This window comes from Scyliorhinus torazame, chromosome 15, assembly GCF_047496885.1.
Source record: "Scyliorhinus torazame isolate Kashiwa2021f chromosome 15, sScyTor2.1, whole genome shotgun sequence".
NCBI classification, from domain to species: Eukaryota; Metazoa; Chordata; class Chondrichthyes; order Carcharhiniformes; family Scyliorhinidae; genus Scyliorhinus; species Scyliorhinus torazame.
Window position 1 is genome coordinate 19,132,354 of NC_092721.1, and position 24,675 is coordinate 19,157,028.

General features: G+C 51.2%; 1 protein-coding gene across 5 annotated transcripts in view; it reads right to left on the reverse strand.

Annotated features, from left to right (window-relative positions):
• Window positions 1–989: 989 nt before the first annotated feature.
• Window positions 990–24,675, reverse strand: part of dachc (dachshund c) — a 665,620-nt gene continuing 641,934 nt past the window's right edge. For all 5 annotated transcript variants that reach the window (XM_072476125.1, XM_072476123.1, XM_072476127.1 and 2 more), the window contains one exon: window positions 990–4,264. In XM_072476125.1, coding sequence (XP_072332226.1) covers window positions 4,227–4,264 — 38 coding nt within the window. In that variant the 3' untranslated portion in view covers window positions 990–4,226. The remainder of the gene's footprint in view (window positions 4,265–24,675) is intronic.

The following is a 24,675-nucleotide window of genomic DNA, read 5'->3' on the forward strand; positions in this document are numbered from 1 at the left end:
CTAAAAGCAGAAAGTAGCAGGCCATTTGGGACTGAGATGAGGAGTAATTTCTTCTCTCAGAGGATGGTGAACATTTGGAATCCTCAACCCCAGAGGGCTGTGATGGCTCAATCTTTAAGAAAGTTCAAGGCAGAGATCAAAAGACTTTCAGATATTAAAGATATCAATGGATGTGGGGGTGGGGGGTAGTTTGTGGCCCGGAGGCAGAAGATCAGCCATGATCTCGTTGAATGGTGCAGTGGACTTTAGGAAGCTGAATGGCCTGCTCTTATGTTCCGAAATAGTCCCCCTGTGCAATCCAACATGAGTTGGGGGCAGGGTTTGTGACTGAACTGGAGGGGCGGAACCCCAAAATAACAGAGAATGACGTACTGTCCTTTAACCAGAGGGATGTTGGGCAACCCAAAATCCTAACTGAGCCTGGTGGTATTTCCATTTTAAATGCAACTCAACGTCCTGTGAAGACATTAGAAAAACTGATTGCGCCTCAAAGTTGCAAAAAGAAAATCTAAGGGCACCTCAAAGAAATCCTGCTTTAACAATGTCGTTGTAAATCATTTCAGTGTTAGCAATTGAGCAATGTGTTCAACCAGTTTTTTCTCCAACATTAAAGGCTTCACAGGCACCTGGTCACCAGAGAGAGCTCCGTGCATGCGTAAGAGAAAAGGGCACAGCCAGCAGTATAACTCAAGTGGCCGCAGTTTAACAACTCTACTCTTAAAGCGAAGCTTGGTGGCGAACCTGCCGCTCTTTAACATCATAGAATCATAGAGCACAGGAGGAGGTTGTTCAGCTTGTGATATTTGTACTGGCTCGATGAAATTAGTCCCATTCATCTGCTCTCTCCCCATAACCCAGGATACAACATTTGTGTTTGAGTAACATCTGACTTACTGGAAAAGATCAGCCAGGGCAAATCATTAAAATGTACTGGAAAAGCTGTCCGAGGGCTCGGTGGAAGAAAACAATAAGTTTGTGGACGTCATAAAGAGATTTCAGACAATTTTATTAGCAGATTGTTGAAAAGAAAGAAAATTAAATACAATACAGTAAACGTGGTTCTCACATTTAAACTAGGCTCAAATAACTAAGCTACCATAGAAAAATCTCGATTTCTTGCATTATGATGTAAAAACAGATTTTTTTTGTACAGATTTTGTACAACAAAATTCGTAATAACCTTTTTTTTTTAGAAAACTTTAAATATATAGATAAAAATAGACAATTTTCATATGTCTTAGTTGAAGATGAGTGTTCTGTTCCAAGGGCTTGCATAGAGCACAAATGTGGTTATAATACAGGATAGCTAAACATTAAAATGCTCAAGGTAAAACGCAAATAAACAATAACGGGAGATGTATTGTATTGAGAGTCAATGAACAGAGTTTAATAAACAATAGAACTGGGGTAATTTAAAAAAAAAACCTACAGCACAACCTTCCTATGACTTTTTTTCCTTGAAAACTTGCAATAATATTCTAAAATATTCTTTCTTTTGAAACCCCCCCCCCCCTCCAGCAATTGGGCCCCTGTAAGTATCATTTTACCTTTTTAACTTCTGTTTTCAAAACCAATACAAAAGTATTTGGCGTCTTAAACAGCTCAACAAAAGGTGATCGGCCATTAACCATCGAAGTGCTGGCCACTCGTGTCATGTGCCAACTGGAATGTGGGAATGTCTGATTTAGATTGGCAGAATATGGTTTGTCTAATGTCTTGACAGTTGCATGTTAACTGTTGAGATGCGAGTCATCAAAATTACACTAAATCTATGAAGGAATGGGGCACGTTGCTGTTTGGTAATTGTCCCAGGATGATCTACACTAAAGTAAAGACTCTATGCAAGGAGCTGAGGAACAACAAATGCTCGGTAAGAGTTTTTATATATTTTTTTCTCTCGTCTTAAAAATAAAGATCGCATGGACAATTAAGTTTGCTCTCCTTACCAGAATGCACGTCAAGTCAGCTGTTAACCCTTTCAAGACCATCGCTGCTAGAAAAACAAGGAACTCCCTTTATCACTCTCCCTTTCGCAACTCTTGAGGTGCTGTGCCTGCAGAGTAGAGTATTGGGAGAGCAAGGGGAAATTGGCACCCCTTCAACTGCCTGATAATGCCTTCGGTTATGACATGGGTGCAATGTTTGCACTGCATTTTTTTCCTTCCAGATATCGGTCATGTCATCATCACCACATGAAGCCTCATGCCAGCTCCTTTGTATATTCAAAAGATGTCTTGCTTCCAGATTCCGGATTCCGGCATCTGGCTAATACAGAACCACCATCTCAAAAATCTAGATGTCTTGTTTTCATGTGGAAACCAAACTGTTGGATCCACACAGGTCTGCAACAAATCTTGGCCATTTTTTCCTTCTCTTTCAAGTACCGCTATGTTTCTGAGTTGTGATTTCAAGTCCAGTACATCTCTTCTTATTCTTAGGCGCTTGTTTTTTAAAACATTGAGTGATGGATACAACCAGATTTGGCCAATCAGATAGATCCCTTGGCAAGGGTAAGTTTTTTATCAAGCTGTGAATTCTGAGGGCTCCGTGACACCCATCAGCTCATCTGGTCTAATGGTTCAAAGTGCACCAATGACCAAGAAAAATGACACGGTACAATAAGGTACTGTTTGACTTGTTCTCTTTGAACTTTGGCCAACGGTGACCGATTTCTTTTTCTTTGCAAGGACAGTCTTTAAAGGGTTACCATGGCAGTGAACAAAGGCAAAATGAAGAGAAAAAGCTACACTAGCAAATTAGCACTGTGATGGAGTTTACTTCCAAGTATTTACACAAAGGTGAACATACAGTTTATCAAAGACAGTGATAATTACACATAACCATCCTTCCCTCTTACACAGGGAGAATACAGACTTTTAACTCACCACTCAGCTAGGTTTTTTTTTTCAACTGTTACATCAAGTGTTGCAAAGTTCCTATTTTGTTTTGAAGAGTAACGCCTCAAAGTGACGTAAAAAATAATAATTAAAAAAAAACGAAAAACATTTCTGTGACATTCCGATCCAACTCACCGCAACCGCCACAAATCTTAATTAATATCATCAGTTCTGTATCAGAGAGTTAGAGACAAGTTCTCCTCACATGAGTGGCAGGCAGGGAGGAACTTTCGACCCACCATGCTGATTTTTGCAGAGGCGCACAGCAGACGCCAAGGATTCCGATCAGTAATACTGTGACTTGAGAACAAATATTTACATGCCTGCATGCTTTGTTAATGAGCTTCATCACAAAAGAAAATTGCAGTTTCCGGAACAAATAGAGTGACAAAATGTATCAGCATCTAAATTTCAAAAGTACTGTGTAGATTTATTCTCTAGCAATCTACTGCAGACACAATACTCCCTGTGACATATATACACATGACCAGTAGTTTGATCGAAAGAAGCAAACCGTATTCACAAATATATGTCAGGGTGGAGTGCACAAATTATGATTTTTAAAACAACTTACATTCACTTTTGTTTATAGTGTATTTTCCTTTTTAACCGAAGCAGAGAAATCTCAATGCTGGGGTCGCTCTTCTATAAGCCTTGCCTGAATACCCAATGTTGATTCCTCTCTTTTCCCCAGTCGAAACACGCATCTGCACAACATTGATGTAGTGTCTGATTTTCGAATAGACTCTCAGTTCTATTAGTTAAATTCCATTGAATACAGGAAAGAAGAGTCCGGAAGCTTTCTTGCAGGGTCGAAATGTAGCAATGATAAGAATAAAAAGAGAGAGGGTGGGGGAACAGTAGACGTTAAAAATAAAAGTTTGTTCGCTTCTTTTTGACTACCGGTGAGCATTTTTTTTTTTTGCGTGACGTGCTTAACATTGTACTTGTCAGCACTGGTCATACTTTAGTCCAAAAGAAAAAAAACACAAAGCTCCCGTTTGAGCCATTTACTCATGTGTGCCTGCCAGCAGTGACCTCCAGAACTTGGTCACTACTTGAGTTTGGTCGTTTCTAGTACAGCAGCCGCACCGGCTTCAGAGAGTTCTTCCGTCGAAGTCAGTTGCTGTAAGAGGACTCCCGTCGTAGTATATCAAACATTTTGTGGGTGACACAGTAACATAGTTATGCAGACTGGGTGAAGCTGTCTCGAAAGCGCAGTTAACCCGCTTGTTCGTAGAGGACAGTATTTTGTCTTTTTTTTTTACATTGTTTCTTTCGTATTCCTAATTGTCTTTTTGTGTCATGTGGCGTGCGAGTGCCGTTATCTCAGTACATGACAGATGACTTCAGATACATCCTTCCATCTGAAACAAAAGAACACAAACCGGTGACGTAAATTTAATTGCGAAAACATGGGCCAGGTTTCAGAGATTACAAAGTGTTACACTAGGTAGTTCAACAAATGGGGCAGGATCTCCATAAGTGACCTTTACCCTTTTGAATACACCTGCTAACAAAGACAAGCGGGGTTTCCTAATCTTCACTTATTTGGGATAGGTTCTGTGGTGAATGTATTACTGCTACCATTCACCACTGTATTACATTACATTATTGTATTATGTTGGTGCCCTTGTGGGCTCCGCCTATGGCTCTGCCCCCTCGCGAGAGGTATATAGATCTGCAGCCTGCAGGCTGTACTCAGTACAGAGCAGTCGCAGGCAGGCACAGTTCTAGCTGATTAAAACCACTGTTCACTTCAACTCTCCGTCTCGTGTGAATTGATGTTCGCATCAATTTAATCAGCTACAATATCGCTGTGGAAGCAGCCCTCAAACCTAATCGACTGGAACTCGACCCTCAGGCAGCAGAAAAGCCGAAGGAATCTTTTCGCACTGGCTCTGCTGTTTTGAGGCCTACCTCGCCGCCTCCTCCTCGCCGCCTCCTCCTCGCCCACCATCACCGAGGAACGGAAACTGAGTCTCCTCCACGCCCGGGTGAGCCACAGAATCTCCGTGCAGATCGAGGAAACGACCACGTACGCAGACGCGGTCGTGCTCCTGAAAAGGCAGTACGTGAGGCCAGTGAACGGGCATCTCCTCATCGCCCCAGGGAATCGCTGGAGGAATACCTACGCGACCTGAAGGTACTCGCTCGAAACTGCAATTATAAGGGCATCACGGCCTCGCAGCATATGGAACTCGCCATCCGGGACACCTATGTGGCTGGAGTCCAGTCCAACTATGTCAGACAGCGCTTGCTTGAAAAGGGTGCCCTCAACCTAGAAGAGATGGTAAAACTATCCACCTCCATAGAAGTTGCGTTTCAGAGCCTCAATGCTTTCCCCTCCGACCACGCGATCCCCTCGTGGACACCCGACCCGAGGGTGCCCCAGGCTTGTGCTGCACGGCTGCCCGCCCAACCCGGGGGGTTGCCCTGCTATTTCTGCGGCCAGAACCAGCACATCAGGCAGCGTTGCCCGGCTCGGATCGCGACCTGTAGTGACTGCGGCAAGAAAGGACACTTTGCCAAAGTCTGCCTGGCCATAGTTTGGCCAGATCCAAATCTTCTAAATCACAGGCCCGACTTTCAGACTCACAGGCCCACAGACCCCGTAGCGTGGCTGCGTGCCTGCCGGTACCGCCCCCTTCAGACGTGCCATCAGCCTCATGCAATCTGTGGGGGCAGCCATCGTTAACCCTACCCAACACGTGCGACTCATGGGGGCCGCCATCTTGGGACCACCCCAACACCTCCGACCACGCTGGCTACCTGCAGCTCGGCGCTGTCATCATCGACCAGTCACGGCCCAAGCACCTCAGGAACTCAATGATGACCTTCCGGGTCAATGGGCACAAAATGCCCTGCCTGTTTGACTCTGGGAGCACGGAGAGTTTTGTACAACCAGACACGGTAAGGTGCTGTTCTCTCCAAATTTCCCCCGCATTCCAAACAATCTCCCTTGCTTCCGGATCACATTCGGTGCAGATCCGAGGGGACTGTGTCGCGAACCTCGCGATACAGGGTGCCGAGTATGCCAATTTCAAACTATATGTCCTCCCCAACCTCTGCGCTCCTCTCCTGTTGGGACTGGACTTCCAGTGCAACCTCAGGAGCCTGACCCTGAAGGTCGGCGGGCCCCTACCCCCTCTCACCGTATGTAGCCTCGCGACTCTTAAAGTCGCTCCTCCCCCGCTCTACGCGAACCTCACCGCTGACTGTAAACCCGTCGCCACCAGGAGCAGGCGGTATAGTGCCCAGGACAGGACTTTTATCAAGTCAGAAGTCCAGCGGCTCTTGAGGGAGGGGATCATCGAGGCCAGTAATAACCCCTGGAGAGCTCAGGTGGTGGTCATCAGGACCGGGGAAAAGAACCGGATGGTTGTAGACTACAGCCAAACCATAAACCGGTACACGCAACTCGATGCGTACCCCCTTCCCCGGATAGCGGACATGGTGAATCAGATTGCACACTACCGAGTGTTCTCCACGGTAGATCTGAAGTCCGCATACCACCAGCTTCCAATCCGCCCGGAAGATCGCCACTACACGGCCTTTGAGGCAGACGGCCGCCTCTTCCACTTCCTCTGGGTCCCCTTCGGCGTCACCAATGGGGGTCTCGGTCTTCCAAAGAACGATGGACCGAATGGTGGACCAGTACGGGCTGCGGGCCACATTTTCGTACTTGGACAACGTCACCGTCTGCGGCCATGATCAGCAGGACCACGACGCCAACCTTCAGAAGTTTCTCCAAACCGCCCAAGTCCTCAATCTCACCTATAACAAGGAGAAATGCATTTTCCGCACAACCCGACTGGCCATCCTTGGCTATGTCGTGGAAATCGGAGTCCCAGCGCCTGACTCCGACCGCATGCGCTCCCTCCTGAAACTCCGCCTCCCCCACTGCCCCAAGGCACTGAAAGGATGCCTCGGGTTCTTTTCGTATTATGCCCAGTGGGTCCCCAACTCTGCAGACAAAGCCCGCCCACTTATCAAAGTCACCATCTTCCCCCTGACGACTGAGACCCGCCAAGCCTTCAGCCGCATCAAGGCAGATATTACCAAAGCCGCAATGCACGCGGTGGATGAGTCCACCCCCTTCCAGCTGGAGAGCGACGCGTCAGAGGTTGCCCTCGCCGCTACCCTTAACCAGGCAGACAGGCCCGTAGCCTTTTTTTCCTGTACCCTCAATGCCTCCGGAATTCGACAGTCCTCAGTCGAAAAAGAAGCTCAAGCCATTGTGGAAGCTGTGCGTCATTGGAGGCACTACCTGGCTGGTAGGAGGTTCACCCTCGTCACCGACCAACGGTCGGTAGCCTTCATGTTCAACAATACACAGCGGGGCAAGATCAAGAATGATAAAATCTTGAGGTAGAGGATCGAACTCTCCACCTATAACTACGATATTGTATATCGTCCAGGGAAGCTCATCGAGCCCCCAGATGCCCTGTCCCGCGGCACATGCGCCAGCGCACAAGATGACCCACTCCGGGCATCCACAATGACCTCTGTCACCCGGGTGTCACCCGGCTTCTCCACTTCATCAAGGCCCGCAATCTGCCCTACTCCACCGAGGAGGCCAGGCCCATGAATGGGGACTGCCAAATCTGCACGGAGTGTAAGCCGCACTTCTATCGACCAGATAAGGCCTACCTGGTAAAGGCACCCTGGCCCTTTGAGCACCTCAGCATCGATTTCAAAGGGCCCCTCCCCTCCACTGACCGCAACGCGTATTTTCTTAACGTTGTTGACGAGTACTCCCGTTTCCCCTTTGCCATCCCATGCCCCGACATGACCGCGGCCACTGTGATTAAGGCCCTGCATAGCATCTTCAACCTGTTCGGTTTCCCCACTTACGTCCACAGTGATCGGGGCTCCTCGTTTATGAGCGACGAACTGCGTCAGTACCTGCTCGGTAAGGGCATCGCCTCTAGCAGGACTACCAGTTACAACCCCCGGGGAAATGGACAGGTGGAGAGGGAGAACGCAATGGTATGGAAGGCCATCCTGGCCCTACGGTCTAGGAGTCTCCCAGTTTTCCGCTGGCAGGCGGTCCTCCCCGACGTGCTCCACTCCATTAGGTGACTCATTTGCACAGCCACGAACGAGACCCCTCATGACTGCCTATTTCTTTTCCCTAGGAAATCCACCTCCGGGGTCTCGCTTCCAGCCTGGCTGATGACACCGGGGCCTGTCCTCCTCCGAAAGCACGTGAGGAGCCATAAGTCCGACCCCCTGGTCAAGAGGGTCCAGCTCCTTCATGCCAACCCCCAGTATGCCTACGTGGTACACCACGATGGCCAACAAGATACAGTCTCCCTCCGGGACCGGGCACCCGCCGGTTCCCCAGCGACCATCATCTACTCTCCCACCCTACACCGAATACCGCCCCCGTCCCTACATGGCCTACACCCCCCTCCACCCATCGCCAATCTACAGGGATGAAACTCCAGAAGACACACTCCCAGAGTCAACACCTGTGCCCGCAGCGACGAGTTCAACACCCGTGCCTGCAGCGACGAGTTTAACACCGGTGCCTGCAGCGACGAGTTCAACACCCGTGCCCGCAGCGATGAGTTCAACACCCGTGCCCGCAGCGACGAGTTCAACACCCGTGCCCGCAGCGAAACCAGAGCTCAAGCAATCGCAGCGAACAATCAAGGCGCTGGACAGACTCAACCTGTGAGCCCACTTCACCCTTGCTGGACTTCAATTTTTAACAGGGGGTGAATGTGGTGAATGTATTACTGCTACCATTCACCATTGTATTACATTACATTACATTGTATTATGTTGATGCCCTTATGGGCTCCGCCTGTGGCCCACCATTGGATTACATTACATTACATTGTATCATGTTGGTGCCCTTGTGGGCTCCGCCCCCTCGGGGGAGGTATATAGATCTGCAGCCTGTAGGTGGCACTCAGTACAGAGCAGTCGCAGACAGGCACAGTTCTAGCTGATTAAATCCACTGTTCACTTCAACTCTCCGTCTTGTGTGAATTGATGGTCGCATCAGGTTCTTTAGACTTCACTTATACACTTGCCTGCACAATGGTGATACTGGAGAGGATTCAATGTGTCATGTTATGCAGACATGCACATTATGAGATACAGACAGGCAGCTAATGAACACAGAGAACAAGACATAACCAATCAGCAGGCAGAACACTTGGGGGTGGTTTCCCACTATAAAAGGCACAAAGCACTCACACTCCACCTCCTTCCACTAGGGACATCTACAGAGTGAGTCCGGTGTATATATCACGTAACGCATACAGCACGTGGCTAAGAGCTAGTCTGGTTCAGTCAGACAGAGTAATCACACTTAGGTTAGCAGAGAGTCGAACTCACAGAGAACCGTGCTAACTGTGTGACAGGTTCAATAAATCAAATTGAACTAACTTCAAGGTCTGGAGTCTATTTCAGTTATAGCTGCATCCAGTTGCAGCCCGTGTTATCTCAGCGTGCTTAACACGACATGGCACCAGTAGACTGCTATCCTTAGGTGGTTTACCTCAATCTGTTCCATGACGACCAGCAAAGGCATCCCGGCACCATGGAGAAGATCCAGCCTCCTCAACTGCTGCGGACCTCCGGCAATCTCAGTGCCAAGTGGCGGACTTTCAAGCAAAGGTTTCTGCTGTACATCGAAGCCTCAGACCTCGAGGGTGCGTCTGATACAAGAAAGATCACGATTCTCCTCTCAACTGCGGGGGATCAAGCCATCCAACTCTTTAACTCGTTTAACTTCACCGAAGGCCAGGACAAGACAAAGTTTCAGACCATCCTGGACAAGTTTGATAGTCACTGTGAAGTGGACATCAATGAAATCTTCGAGCGCTATATATTTGGACAACGCCTACAAGGTAAAGACAAATCTTTCAACTCCTTCCTCACTAATCTCCCTCTACTAGCGCTGTCCTGCAACTTTGGTAATATTGCTGACTCCATGATCAGGGACCAAATTGTTTTTGGCATTCACTCTGATCCTCTGAGAGAGCAGCTTTTAAAAATCAAGAATATGACCCTGCCAGTCACGATTGAAACGTGGACAGTGCATGAGCACGCCAAAAACCGGTATTCCCAATATAAATCGGCTGAAACTGAAAAACCTGCCTCCCACGAGGCAGAGAGTGTGCAGGCCATTGCCCAGATGCAGCGCCTCAGCCTTGATGAAAGCGGCCATTTTGCGCGCTCTTCCCGGAGCCCCAGGCATGCGCCATGCGAATGGGATAACGAAGCGGCCGATCACCACACTGCGCAGGTGAGAACGTCCGCCGACCACACTGCGCATGTGCGACGACGCACAGAGCGTAACGACATCATGACGTGCCTGAACTGTGGCACCTCCCACTTAAAGAAACACTGCCCTGCAAGAGGCAGGTGATGTTTAAATTGCGGGAAGCCTGGACACTATGCAGCCGTGTGCAGGTCTGCACCACCAGTCAGGGGCCAGCGCTCCCAATTCCAACGCAGGCGCGTTCGGAGTGTACAGCAAGGTTTACAGGATTCTGATCCTGGCAGCATTACGGGTCCAGAGGACGATTGCCTGGAGTCCCCCTACCATGTCGGCATCATCACCACACATGAACATGCCTCACCAACATCATCATGGAGCCTGCCCATCCTCACTGTGGATTCTGCGGACGAATGGCATGTGGTGATGCAAGTAAATCAATGCTCTATCCAGTTCAAGCTGGACACAAGTGCTTCTACCAATCTCCTTTCACAAGCAGATTTCAACCGCATCAAGAAGTCACCCAAGCTCCTTCCAGCAGCCTGCCAGCTCCTGGACTATAACGGCAATGCCATCACAGCACTGGGATCCTGCCATCTGCTCGTCTCCAACAAGAGCAATCACGCAAGGCTACGGTTTGAGATAGTCAAGCCAGACAGGGCCTCCCTGCTCGGCGCACATGCATGCAAGCAGCTAAACTTTGTGCAGCGGGTCTACACAATGACCTCCCCCAACGTGGTTCTTCAAGCCGGCATTGACGACATCCTCGCTTGGTATCCGGACATGTTTGACGGGATGGGCACTCTGCCATATCGGTACAAGATCCTGCTACGGCCTGATGCCACGCCTGTGGTCCACGCACCACACCGGGTCCCGGCTCCACTGATGGAGCGCCTGAAGGCGCAGTTGAAGGATCTTCAGGTCCAGGGCATCATCTCCAAAGTCACAGAACCAACTGACCTGGTCAGCTCGATGGTCTGTGTAAAAAAGCCTTTGGGGGAGCTGCGCATCTGTATTGATCCCAAGGATCTCAACCAGAATATATTGCGGGAACACTACCCCATCCCGAAGCGGGAGGAACTCGCAAGTGAGATGGCACACGCCCGGTTTTTCACAAAGCTAGATGCATCACATGGGTTCTGGCAAATCCAGCTTGATGAGTCCACACCGTTTGGCAGGTACTGCTATAATCGTATGCCGTTCGGCATTGTTTCGGCCTCGGAGATCTTCCATAGAATCATGGAGCAGATGATGGAGGGCATTGAAGGGGTTTGTGGGTATGTGGACGACGTTATCATTTGGTCCACAACCTCCGAAGAGCACATCTCTCGTCTCCAGCAGGTATCCCGCCGTGTCCATGCCAATGGCCTCAAGCTGAACAGGGCAAAGTGTTGCTTTGGCATGCCGACACTGAAGTTCTGAGGTGACCAGATATCTCAGCAGGGTGTGCGCCCGGACACAGATAAGGTCAAGGCCATCAAAGCCATGAAGACCTCTGAAAACAAGAAGGAGGTGCTGCACTTCCTAGGAATGGTGAACGTCTTGGGCAAGTTTATCCCAAACCTGGCGTCACACACCATGGCCCTAGACACCTGGTGAAAAAGTCTACTGCCTTTGAGTGGCAGGCAGTTCATCAAGCAGAGTGGTTGGAGCTGAAAGCCAAGCTCACCACTGCACCTGTATTGGCATTTTTTGACCCTGACAGGGAAATGAAAATCTCGACAGGTGCGAGCCAGGACGGCATCAGCGTGGTGTTGCTCCAGCACGATGACACCTCATCCTGGGCACCGGTTGCCTACGCATCACGGGCATTGACACCCACCGAGCAGCGGTGCGCCCAAATTCAAAAGGAATGCCTGGGCCTTCTCACTGGAATTCCCAAGTTCCACGATTATGTCTACGGCCTGCCGACGTTCACCGTCGAGACGGACCACAGGCCTCTGGTCCACATTATCCACAAGGACCTGAACGGCACGACACCCCGGCTGCATCGCATTCTCCTCAGGCTCAGACAGTATGACCTTGAGCTCGTGTACACGCCTGACAAGGAGCTCATTATTGCGGATGCCTTGTCCCGCTCCATAACCTTGCCTGCTGACCCGCCGGCATTCATCCAACAGACCGAATCACAGGTGCAGCTGTGGGCCAGCAACCTCCCGGCGTCGGATGAAAAGGCGATTCGCATTCGCGATGAGACGGCCAAAGACCCTCTTCTGCAGCGTGTCATGCACCACCTTACCAATGGCTGGCAAAAAGGGCAGTGTCCTCAATTCTTCAAGGTGAAGGACGACCTGACGGTGGTTGATGGTATCCTCCTCAAGCTGGAACGCATTGTCATTCCACGCAGTCTCCAGAACTTGGTGCTCCGGCAAATCCACGAGGGGCATCTGGGTGTCGAGAGGTGCAGGCACAGAGCCAGGCAGGCTGTCTACTGACCTGGGATTAGTCAGGATATCTCAAATATGGTTCTCAACTGTCCGACCTGTCAACGCTTCCAGCCAACACAGAGCAGGGAGACGCTTCAGCAGCATGAAATCATGACCTCCCCATGGTCCAAGGTGAGCATCGACCTCTTTCACACCAATGGTCGTGATTATGTGCTCATCATCGATTATTTTTCCAACTACCCAGAGGTTGTGAAGCTCTCGGACTTCACATCCAAGACCGTCATCAAGGCCTGTGAGGAGACGTTCTCCAGGCATGGTATTCCACTCACTCTCATGAGTGACAACGGTCCTTGATTCAGCAGCCAAGTAGTCAAGATTTGCCCAGTTATATCAGTTTCATCACGTCACTTCCAGCCCACATTACCCGCAGTCCAACGGGAAGGTTGAGAAAGGGGTGCACGTAGTGAAGCAGCTCATCTGCAAGGCTGCGGATTCTGCTTCTGACGTCAACCTTGCGCTGGTTGCTTACAGGGCAACCCCTCTGTCTCCCGGCATGTCACCGGCTCAACTCCTGATGAACAGGGACCTGTGGACGACTCTTCCAGCCACACACTTGCCTGACCTGGATCACCTCCCGGTGCTGCAGAAGGTGCAGAAACTCAGGGACCGGCAAAAGCAGGGCTATGATGCTCATGCCACCGATTTGCCTGTGCTACTCCCGGAGGATGCTGTTTGGAACAAGCTACCTGATGGAGGCTGGTCAGCTCCAGCGGTTGTTGTCCGACAGGCTGCTCCTCGATCGTACGTTGTGCGTATGGCTGATGGCTCTGTTGTGCGGCGAAACAGACGGGCACTGCGCACTGTTGCCCGCCCGCAACCACATTCTTCGTTGTTTCCATCTGTTATTGTGCCACCTCCTGACACCTCAAACCACGAGGCCACCAGTCAGGCTTCAATCCTGCCTATCAAGGAGCCGTCGTCCCCACCACCACCTCTCCGGCGGTCGATGAGGATCAGACACAAGCCCCAGAGACTGGACTTATGAACATTTCTTTTGTTTGCTATGTTCTGTTTTCGCACACTAGACACCTGTTTTCATACATACATATGTTCCCATCTGCCGTCTCATGTAAATACATTAGTTTTTCGGCCTACACATGTAAATACTCTCACATAGGCTGCAGAAAAACATTTCAAAAGGAGAGATGTCATGATATGCAGACATGCACAAAATGAGATACAGACAGGCAGCTAATGAGCACAGAAAACAGGACACAACCAATCAACAGGCAGAACACTTGGGGGTGGTTTCCCCCTATAAAAGACACGAGGCACTCACACTCCGCCTCTTTCCACTAGGGTCATCTACAGAGTGAGTCCGGTGTATATATCACGTAACACATACAGCACGTGGCTAAGAGCTAGTCTGGTTCAGTCAGACAGAGAGATCACACTTAGGTTAGCAGAGAGTCGAACTCACAGAGAACTGTGCTAACTGTGTGACAGGTTCAATAAATCAAATTGAACTAACTTCAAGGTCTGGAGTCTATTTCAGTTATAGCTGCATCCAGTTGCAGCCCGTGTTACCTCAGTGTGCTCAACATGACACAATTGTATCAGCAACAATGGGCGAGTGAGTGGGTTTTGAATGGTTTAAAATCAGCCCCACTGGGCCAGAGAGAATTAAATTCAGTCAGATTCCTGCTCCGGATCACTATCAATGAGCTGGACAGGGAAGTGTATTCATCCTAATACTAATAATAAAAATAATAATCTTTATTAGTGTCACAAGCAGGCTTACATTAATGCTGCAGTGATGTTACTGTGAAAATCCCCTAGTCGCCTGATCGGGTACACAGCCGGAGAATTCAGAATGTCCAATTCACTTAACAGCACGTCTTTCGGGACTTCTGGAGGAAACCGGAGCACCCGGAGGAGACCCACGTAGACACGGGGAGAACGTGCAGACTCCGCACACACAGTGACCCAAGCCGGGAATCGAAGCTGGGACCCTGGCGCTGTGAAGCAACAGTGCTAACCTTCAAGTGAAGGCACATTTGAGCTTAGCTGTGATGTCTGGATCATAATTGCATGGCCAAGCAATCTGGCAAAACTCACAGGCATGAAAAAGAGTCGATTAGCTGTTCGGATCTGGTATCTGTGGAACTCCATCCCAGAGTAAATCAATGTATTCAATGAAGGAAAAATTTGGAACGGCAGGGGAGAGGGGGCGATGGTGGGGGGAGGGAAGAGGAAAAAATAGAAACTGCAAACAGGATCATATTACAGCTTAACGCTAGATGGCAGAGATCAAGATAGGAAAATAGCACGCGAGAAGGAGAGGTGTCCGCTTCATCCTTGGTCTGACTATGGAAAGTGGAGCCTATCTGACAGGTTTAACTAAAGTTGACTCTATATCAGGTGCGCGATTCTCCGACCCCCCACTGGGTCGGAGAATCGCCGGGGGCCGGCGTGAATCCCACCCCTGCAGTGTCGCGAATTCTCCGCCACCGGATATTCGGCGGGGGCGGGAATTGCGCCGCGCCAGTCGGCGGGAGTCCCCCGGCGGTTCTCCGGTCCGCGATGGGCCGAAGTCCCGCCGCTGTCAACCCACGCCAGCCGGCGTGGATTGAACCACCTACCGTACCAGCGGGAGCAGACGGCGCGGGCGGGCTCCGGGATCCTGGGGGGGGCGCGGGGTGATCTGGCCCACCGATCCGCGGGCGGGCCTGTGCCGGGGGGGCACTCTTTTCCTTCCGCCTTCGCCATGGTCCACACTATGGCAGAGGCGAAAGAGACCCCCTCCACTGCGCATGCGCGGGGATGCCGTAAGCGGTCACTAACGCTCCCGCGCATGCGCCGCACGGCAAAGTCATTTCCGCGCCAGCTGGCAGGGCACCAAAGGCATTTCCCGCCAGCTGGCCGGGGCGGAAATCAGTCCGGCGCGGGCCGAGCCCCTCAAGGTGAGCGCCCGGCCCCTCATGATGCGGAGGATTCCGCACCTTTGGGGCGGCGCGATGCCGGACTGATTTGCGCCGTTTTTGGCGCCGGTCGGCGGACATCGCGCCGATTGTGGAGAATCCTGCCCCAGGTCTATGGGAGAATGATGGTTAGTGAGGAAACGGACCTTGAAAGCTGGCACCACACAAATTATTATTATTATTACTGCAAACTAAAAGAGCTTCCTCTCCACCACTGAGCACAACCTGTTGTTTCAGGGAAGATATTTAAAACCACACTGTGTTCTGAAAATAAAATGAGTGGTGGTGTCTTGCGCAGTACAAAGGTGAAACACCCCACAATAGGCAGGGACAAAATTAACGGACATTCCTTCAAATTCTCAACAGCAAAAACAAGATCGATGGTAACTCTCCTTAAGATTTGTAAAATAATACAGGCGAGGGCACAGGATGAGGCATATCGGCCCATCACACCCATGCCAGCTCCCCGAATGACCACCGGATTCGTCCAACTCCCCGGCCCTTTCCCCATAGCTCGGTAATTTCCTTTCTCTTCTGAAGTGTAACTGAAAAAAAGGTTCTGCCGACAATTAAATCACTATTGTGGTTTCTGGGATATCAGGACACCTTGACCGGGATTCTCCGAGCCCGCACCAGGTCGGAGAATTGCCGTTGGCGGCGAAAGCCACACCACTCCGACGCCGGGACGCGATTTTCCGGCGACCGGAGAATTGGCGCCAGTCGCGCGCACGCGGTCGACACAGTGCCGGTTTGGGGCCGTTGAAAGAGGCCCCCGCGGCGATTCTCCGCGGTCGACCGGCCGAGTTCTGCCAGCGTGGTTCCAACCTGGTACCACCCAGCCGGAGCAAGGACCCGTGGCTATGGTGGCCATCCTGGTGGGGGCCGGGTTATCAGACTCCGGGGGTGGCCTCCACGACGGCCAGGCCCGCGATCGGGGGCTACCGATCAGTGGGCGTGCGCGCTCTGGGGGGGGGGGGGGCTACCTTCGTTCGCGCGGGTCCGCTGTGTCGCTACGCCATGTTGCACGCCGTCGGCGCAGAAATGGCCACCACGCGCATGCACCGGCACGGAAACGGCCGCCGCGCGCATGCACGGACCCGCGCCGGCAGTGCAGGGCCGTGTATCAGTGCCCGAGCTGCGTGGAGCACTCCGGCACTGTGCTGGCCCCCTGTGAGCCACTGAATCGCTGGGCCAAGAGGCCCGTTGATGCCAATGTGAAATACTCCGGTGTTTACGCCGGCGTCAACAGTTAGCCGGGTTTTGGAGAATCCCAGCCCTTATTTGTTTCTGAACTTCATTTGATGCCACATCAATCAGTTATTCTCAGTCAGTGTTATTATTTCATTGTTCAAGCGCAGAATAAACTGCTTTGTCTTACAGAATGTGAATATTTAGGGGACTACTGCAGAAATGCATTAGCTGATAGATTTGTAAGACACTCCATTTCAGAATAGAGAGGTTTAATCTGCTGTCACTGGGTCCTGTAATGTACCCTCTATCAGCATGTTTGCATAATGCTCCTAACAATTGGATGAATGTACCTTGACTTTCAGGCGTCAAGTGTAAAATATATCCCACCTGCCACGGCTAGAACAGATAAGGCCCCTTAGCTTTTTACATTAGAATTTCAGTCATATCAGACTTTACAGACATCCAACTTAAAATAAAAGCTGCACTCACTGGGGGGAAAAAACTGACTTGATAAGCCGGATTTCCAGCTTTTAAACCAATGGACTCTTTCCGTGAGCTCCTTTTTTCTTTCCACAACAGCAAAGCATCACAAAGTTCTTCACAGGACGACTGACAAAGTTCGACACAGAGCACGTAAAGAGATATTCAGACAGGTGGCCAAAGAAAAAAAGGGAGGCTTCAAGAGGCATGTAAGAAGAAAAGAGAGAGGAGGTGAGAGAACTTTAGGGAGAGAACACCAAAGATGACAGCCCAAGCAGCTGAACACACGCTCAACAATAGTGGTGCCATAGAAATTGCCTTGGGGTGGGGAGGTTATGCAAGAGACCCAGGTTAACTAGAGTCTTTGGCTAACCTGGAATGGAACAATTTGAAAGGCCAGGTCTATAATAAATAATAATCTTTATCGTCACAAGTAGGCTTACATTGCAATGAAGTTATTGTGAAAAGACCCTAGTTGCCACATTCCGGCGCACAGAGGGAGAATTCAGAATGTCCAAATTACCTAACAGCACGTCTGTTCGGGACTTGTGGGAGGAAACCAGAGCACCCGGAGGAAACCCACGCAGACACGGGGAGAACGTGCAGACTCCATACAGACCGTGACCCAAGCCGGGAATCAAACCTGGGACCCTGGAGCTGTGAAGCCACTGCGCTACCATGTCTACGTGCTGGTCTGGACGTGTAAGACCCCGTTTCTCCTACAGCCATTTGCAGCATCTATTAGGCCTAGCGTGACTCATTTTAATGTGTCTGAAAGCTGCGGTATATTGTTAAAATGCTACTGTGCCCTAGCTAAGAAGACAAAAGCCTAACTCATTTCACAGTCGTGCTACAGCCTGATGCGTTAATCATTTTAAGGACAAAAGAAGTTATGATAAACAAGTGGTAATGTTCCTTCAGGAGCTGATAACACAGCCGAGAGAAGTCAAAAGTGAAAAGCAAACAAACATCGGGGAACATCTGTTACAAATTCCTAATCCCTTCTCTTTACATTTCTGAAAACAGGAAGTGGTTAATTAGAGATGAGCAGGATTGTAAAAACAAATTTTGTGTTTGCTTTTAAGCCAGTAGGAATTTTCGATAGAGATATAAGACAGGAAGGTGCAAAGGAGTGCTCTGGATTCGCGGAGGAAACATGGCGATTGGGGGTTTAACTTTTGGCATGGGAAAAAGTTTAAGAATTTTGTCATAAACGGGAACCACATCTTATTTAAAGTCTCCATCAAGATCACATTTGACTCTAAACGTATGTCGCGAGCTTATAAATAGACACTAAACGGACATTTTGCTGCACAGTGAACAATTGGCCCAGTTTATTTTTTAATGAATATTTTCTCCTACCTTACTGGACTTGGCTACTGTTGTTGCGTCTTGTGTCAACAGAATCTAAGCAATTCCAGGAAAAGACAGCAGCAGGTCTAATTAAAGCAGTTTGTCATACACCTCCAAGGCATTGCATTCTTGCGATTTTTATTCCAGCACCAGTACAGAGATGCTGTGCAAAATTCATTAAAGGGTGAGATAATTCTTTCAAAAATAAAATGGGGTGAGACCCAATGAATCTCACCGCGCACTTGAGCAATAATGTGGTGCCACGTGAACCACTCTTCTGCTGATCATGGAGACCATTGTTTTACAGTGGCAGAATCAAATTGCGGACGATAGCCGGGATGCATTGAGGTTTGCATTCCAAAATTTGTGTTACTTTGCAATAGGGCTGGGGAGCAAACATGAAATTGGGTATAAAAGGATCCGTTTGTTAATTGATTGCACCGTCCAAGTTTTAGAACAAAATTGTTTTCCTGAGTAGAGTAAACTTCAAAGAACCCTCCGTTATCTGAGAAAGGCCCCAAAAAGAGTAGCACTCAAACATGAAGCACACGCATAAATCTTTGGCAGGACTTTTGTCTTCTGCTGCAGACAGATGGGAGTGACATTGAATAACCATGAGGTCAGAATTTAGCCTAAATGGTGAAAATAATCTGAAATCAACACACAGAAGAACTTGAAATTGAAACTGAACAGGATATTTAGCTCTGCCCTGAGGAGTGGCCAGTTCCTCATCTTTTGACCAAATAATTTAATAGTTGGGACTATTCTGATTCAATTAGAGACACCAGGGTACATCATCACAGATTCTGCTCTTGGCGTGGAGTCTTATTTGATGAGAGTATGGACTGGAGAGTAATTCCTCAATCCACACTGATTACTTATTCTTGTTCCTTCATCAAACAAACCTCCACCCTGGGAACAGAGGTTCTGCCATTTTGCCTGTAAAAGTCTGCCCCAACCTTGCAATGATTTTACATTGCGGCGGGCAAGGCCTTGGGCGGGATTCTCTGATCCTGGGGCTAAATGTTGATGCCGTCGTAAACACCGGAGCGTTTTACGACGGCGCAAACAGGCCCCCAGGAGCAGCGATCCAGCGCCGCACAGGGGGCCAGCATGGCACTGGAGAGCCACGCGCTGCTCCAGCTGCCGATCCGGGCGTCAGAATGGGCGTCGCGGGTCCGCGCCTGCGCGTGGGTTGCCTTCTCTACGCCGGCCCCGACGCACAACATGGCGGAGAGCTACAGGGGCCCGGCGGAGGAACATAGGCCCCCACCAGGATAAGCCCACCCGCCGATTGGTAGACCCCGATCACGGGCCAGGCCGCCGTGGACGCCCTCCCTGGTGTCAGATCTCCCCCCCCCCTCCCCCCAGGCCGCCCCCCACAGCATGAACGGCGAGATCTCGCCGGGTAGGATCATACGAGAATGGCGCCAGCGGGACTCGGCCTAACTCGGCGGGCACTGAGCCCATTGCACTGGGCGAATCGCCACTTTCAACGGCCCCCAACTGGCGTCGCGCTGGCTGCACCGGCGCCAATGGCGCCGATTCTCCGGTGACCGGACAATCGGCGGACCGGCGTCGCGTGAATCCCGCCCCTCCCACCCCTCCTCCGAACCGGCTCGGGATCGGAGAATCCCGTCCCTTGTTTGGAAAGGCCGCCCTTGCCCTACTTATAGGCCATGATGGTTACTTAATAGCCATCTCCCACCCAGCCTTAATTTGTAGGCTGGCAGGTGGATGGCAGCACAGGGGGGAAAGCTGGAAGAGGGCGAGCTCTCAGGCAGGAGGTAATAATAATAATAATAATCTTTTATTGTCACAAGTAGGCATCAATGAAGTTACTGTGAAAAGCCCCCAGTCGCCACATTCTGGCGCCTTCGGGTACACAGCGGGAGAATTCAGAATTCTCAGCCGGTACGGGAATTGAACCCGCGCTGCTGGCCTTGTTCTGCATCACAAGCCAGCTGTCTAGCCCACTGTGCTAAACCAGCCAGAAGGTTTTGTGCAGGGCCTCTTCTGGCCGGCCCAAGGTAGGTCTTCCTCCCGGGAGGGAGACCCAACTCCTGCCTTATGCCAGCCAACACTCGTTAAGAGCATGAAATAGCAGGGAGGGTGTAGGAATCGGTGGGGATATCCCCAGCATCCTAAAAATTCAGGCCCAGTTCTAGTTGACGAACTACTCAGTCCATTAATTAGCTCTCAGCATAGCATTTTATAACTGAAGTCCACCATGTTTCCATTACAATGTATGACAGTGAGATTATTTCACAGTTACAGTGGGTGACATTTTCTGCCTTGGTCGCGACTGCTCTCTCACTTCCAGACAGGGGTATCTCTTCTGGGGCACTTCGTGACAGGGGTCACTTTTCTGGGGTGGGGGTGGGGGGGTTGCTTCCTGACATGGGTCTCTTTCCAGGGGATTTCTGTGTGGGGGGGGGATCTCTTTATTCAAGGGATCCCTGGTGACCACTCTTTATTCAGGGCGACACTGGGAAGAGTGCGGGTTGGGTCACCCCGGTACCTTGGGTGGGGGGGGGGGGGGATCTGGAAAATCCAGGATGGGGAACTTAACTGCGATGACGGAGGGGTGGGCAGCTGTGGGACCTCGCTTTTGGGCCGTGCATTCAAAATGACGGCCCGAAAGCGGGATTCCCTTGGGAATCTCTCGCAACCCTCGCCATGCATAAATTTGCATGGCTAGGGATTGAGAATCGTTTGCTGATTTGCGCTTCCAGCGGGAGAACACAGGGTTAGGGTTAGGGATCTAACCGATCTAACAGAAAGGTTTCTAAGTGACAGTTGTGGTGGGTTTTGCTGGGAGTTTCTGCATGGCTCTGTCGGCGAGATCCCCACGCGACTGAACCACACTTAGGGCTGGATTCTGTTCGCGGTTCGCCCGGATCGCAATTCCCGATGAAGCGGGGAATCGGGTGTTGGGGAAAAATCGGGATCGAAGCCCATGCTCCGATTCCCTGCTGGCGGCGGGAATGAGGTCCACGATTGCAAGCGGAGGGGGATGTAAATAAATGCAGATGTGTCTTACTGAGCCATTTACATTCATTTAGCGGGTCCGGCACCTTCTGCTCCGGCCCTGGGCCGGGAATCAAGTGGGTTCAGATCACTTGTGGTCACTACCAGCGAGGCCTTGGCGTGGTGCACCTCGTGGTGGGCTAAGGGAAAACGCCTCAGGGGAGTTGCTTCCAAAGTCCTTCCGAGGGCCAACGCCTCGCAAGACCTGGGTAAATCTTGCCAAGCGTATTCGCTGTTGGGAATCCCAGGGAAAAGCCTCTCCCTGGATCTACCCGCCACGGTCCAATTCCAGCCCATAGTCTCCCATACTGAAAATTTCGCTCAATATCCAGACCGCATTTTATTCAGTAAACTTTCAGACTCTTATCGTGTGTGGCATACAAGTGGATGGTGCGCATCGAAGTTATGCTCTGTTCAATAAAATGCAAAATACGTGTATTGCTTTTAATTAACTTGATCCAAATTTTCTGAAAGATGAATTAGCCTTACAGACTGCTGCAACTCTTATAATTGAGTCATTAGTGATTAATGGAAATAGGCCCTCACTTATGCAACATAAAAATGAGGCTGTCATTTCAGAAACAATGTAAGCTGTTCAATGGACTCAATCCACAATAGATACTTTTGCAAACCAAAGGTAGCTTTCATGACACACTTGTCCTCCTATTGCAAAGCACCTGCAGGCCAGAACCTGTGATACTTGAGCTTGTCATTGTTCCTGCGCTGCTGTATTGTAGCCCTGTAGCTCATTGTCCTGCCATGTGTGGCACAGCATTTCACAATTTTCTGTTACTGATGTGTCTTTTGTGGGCAGGAAGGAGGGCTGAAAATTCACCAAGCAGAACAGTGACGAGGGTTGCAGGCTTAAGTGGTGACCACAAAACCCAGCCAGCCAGCCACCAGGGGGAGCGGGGGTGGGGGGGGGGGGGGCGTCTGGGGTCTGGGGGGGTGGGGGGAAGTCTTGGGTCGGCTGAGAGCTGAGCACTATCAAGATTACTACACTGCGTAGCGCAGAGGAAACAAAGCAAGGTTTGGTGAGGGAGCCACATGGTGTACTTTCAGGAGGCGGGGGCAACTTGCCATTGGGATCTTCTAGTCCCATTGACGCCTACAGCATCGTTACGTTGCTCGCCCTTCACACTGCTGGAGAACGCACTGCGGGAGGGGGTGGGGGGGAAGGGTTTGTCATCGGCGGGACTGGAAAGTCCCACCCTGTGACACGACCGATACAAGACCTTCCCTCATCAGTCATTCTCTTTGCCAAGGTTCATTCTCACCATTATTTCAAATCATGCTGTGTTGCAAAATAACATTCTGTCACAGTCGCAAAGGTTAATCCAAATGGAAACCGCTCTCCAATCCGTCGGATATCTCCCTATTCTCAGCAAGGAATCGGTGAATTCAAACCTGGCCGGAATTCTCTAGCCGTTCGTGCTGCCGTGATTCCCTGGTCCCATTGGCAGGCACCCCCCCCCCCCCCCCCCCCCCCCCCCCCCCACGGGTTTCCTGTCAGTGTGAGATGGCTTCAATGGGAAATTGCACTGACAGCGGTGGGGCAGAGAAACTCACCGCCAACAAGCAGCACGCCACCAAGATACATGCAGCTGGGAGGCCGGAGAATCTCGCCTCTTGTGTCCATCCATACCTCATCATGGGTCTTTCTATTGTCCACTTGGCTGCACTGGTCTTTCCAAGTTATAACAGTGCCTGGTGCTCTAACAGTGCCTGTTCTAACAGTGTCTATTATTCTAACAGTGCCCATTATTCTAATAGTGCCTGCTATTCCAAGTGTCAGAGATACTGGGCGAAATTCTCCGTTATCGGCGGAAACTCCGCCGATCGGCGCAAAAAACGGCGCAAATCCCACTTGCGTCACGTCATAAAAATGGGCCGATAGTCTGCGGCCCGAAATGGGCTAGCAGCGACGTAACGGGATCCGCGCTTGCGCAGTGGTTCACGCCGTGCAGCGTCATACGCGCTGCACGGCGTGACGGCTCATAAGGCCGCGCAGCTCCCCCCCACCCGACCGGAACAGCCGACCGCAACACCCGACTTGATGGCTGGCCGTCGCTCAGCCCCGAGGTTCGAGTCACGCGATGTGGAGGCGCTCCTGGATGCGGTGGAGCAGAGGAGGGACGCCCTGTATCCCGGGCACGGCCGCAGAGTTGCCCCACGCCACAGCCGGCGTCTGTGGAGGGAGGTGGCAGAGGCCGTCACCGCTGTGGCCCTAACACCACGGACAGGCACCCAGTGCCACAAGAAGGTGAACGACCTCGTCAGAGCAGGCAGGGTGAGCGTCCCCCATATCCCCCATATCCCCCATATCCCCCCTCCCCCATATCCCCCCCTCCCCCATATCCCCCATATCCCCCCTCCCCCATATCCCCCCCCTCCCCCATATCCCCCATATCCCCCCCTCCCCCATATCCCCCCATATTCCCCCCTCCCCCATATCCCCCATATCCCCCCTCCCCCATATCCCCCCTCCCCCATATCCCCCATATCCCCCCTCCCCCATATCCCCCATATCCCCCTCCCCCATATCCCCCATATCCCCCCTCCCCCATATCCCCCCTCCCCCATATCCCCCCTCCCCCATATCCCCCCTCCCCCATATCCCCCATATCCCCCATATCCCCCCCTCCCCCATATCCCCCCCTCCCCCATATCCCCCCTCCCCCATATCCCCCCCTCCCCCATATCCCCCATATCCCCCCCTCCCCCATATCCCCCCCTCCCCCATATCCCCCATATCCCCCCTCCCCCATATCCCCCATATCCCCCCTCCCCCATATCCCCCCTCCCCCATATCCCCCCTCCCCCATATCCCCCATATCCCCCCCTCCCCCATATCCCCCCCTCCCCCATATCCCCCCTCCCCATATCCCCCATATTCCCCCCTCCCCCATATCCCCCCCTCCCCCATATCCCCCCCTCCCCATATCCCCCCTCCCCATATCCCCCATATTCCCCCCTCCCCCATATCCCCCATATCCCCCCTCCCCCATATCCCCCCTCCCCCATATCCCCCATATCCCCCCTCCCCCATATCCCCCATATCCCCCCTCCCCCATATCCCCCCTCCCCCATATCCCCCATATCCCCCCCTCCCCCAT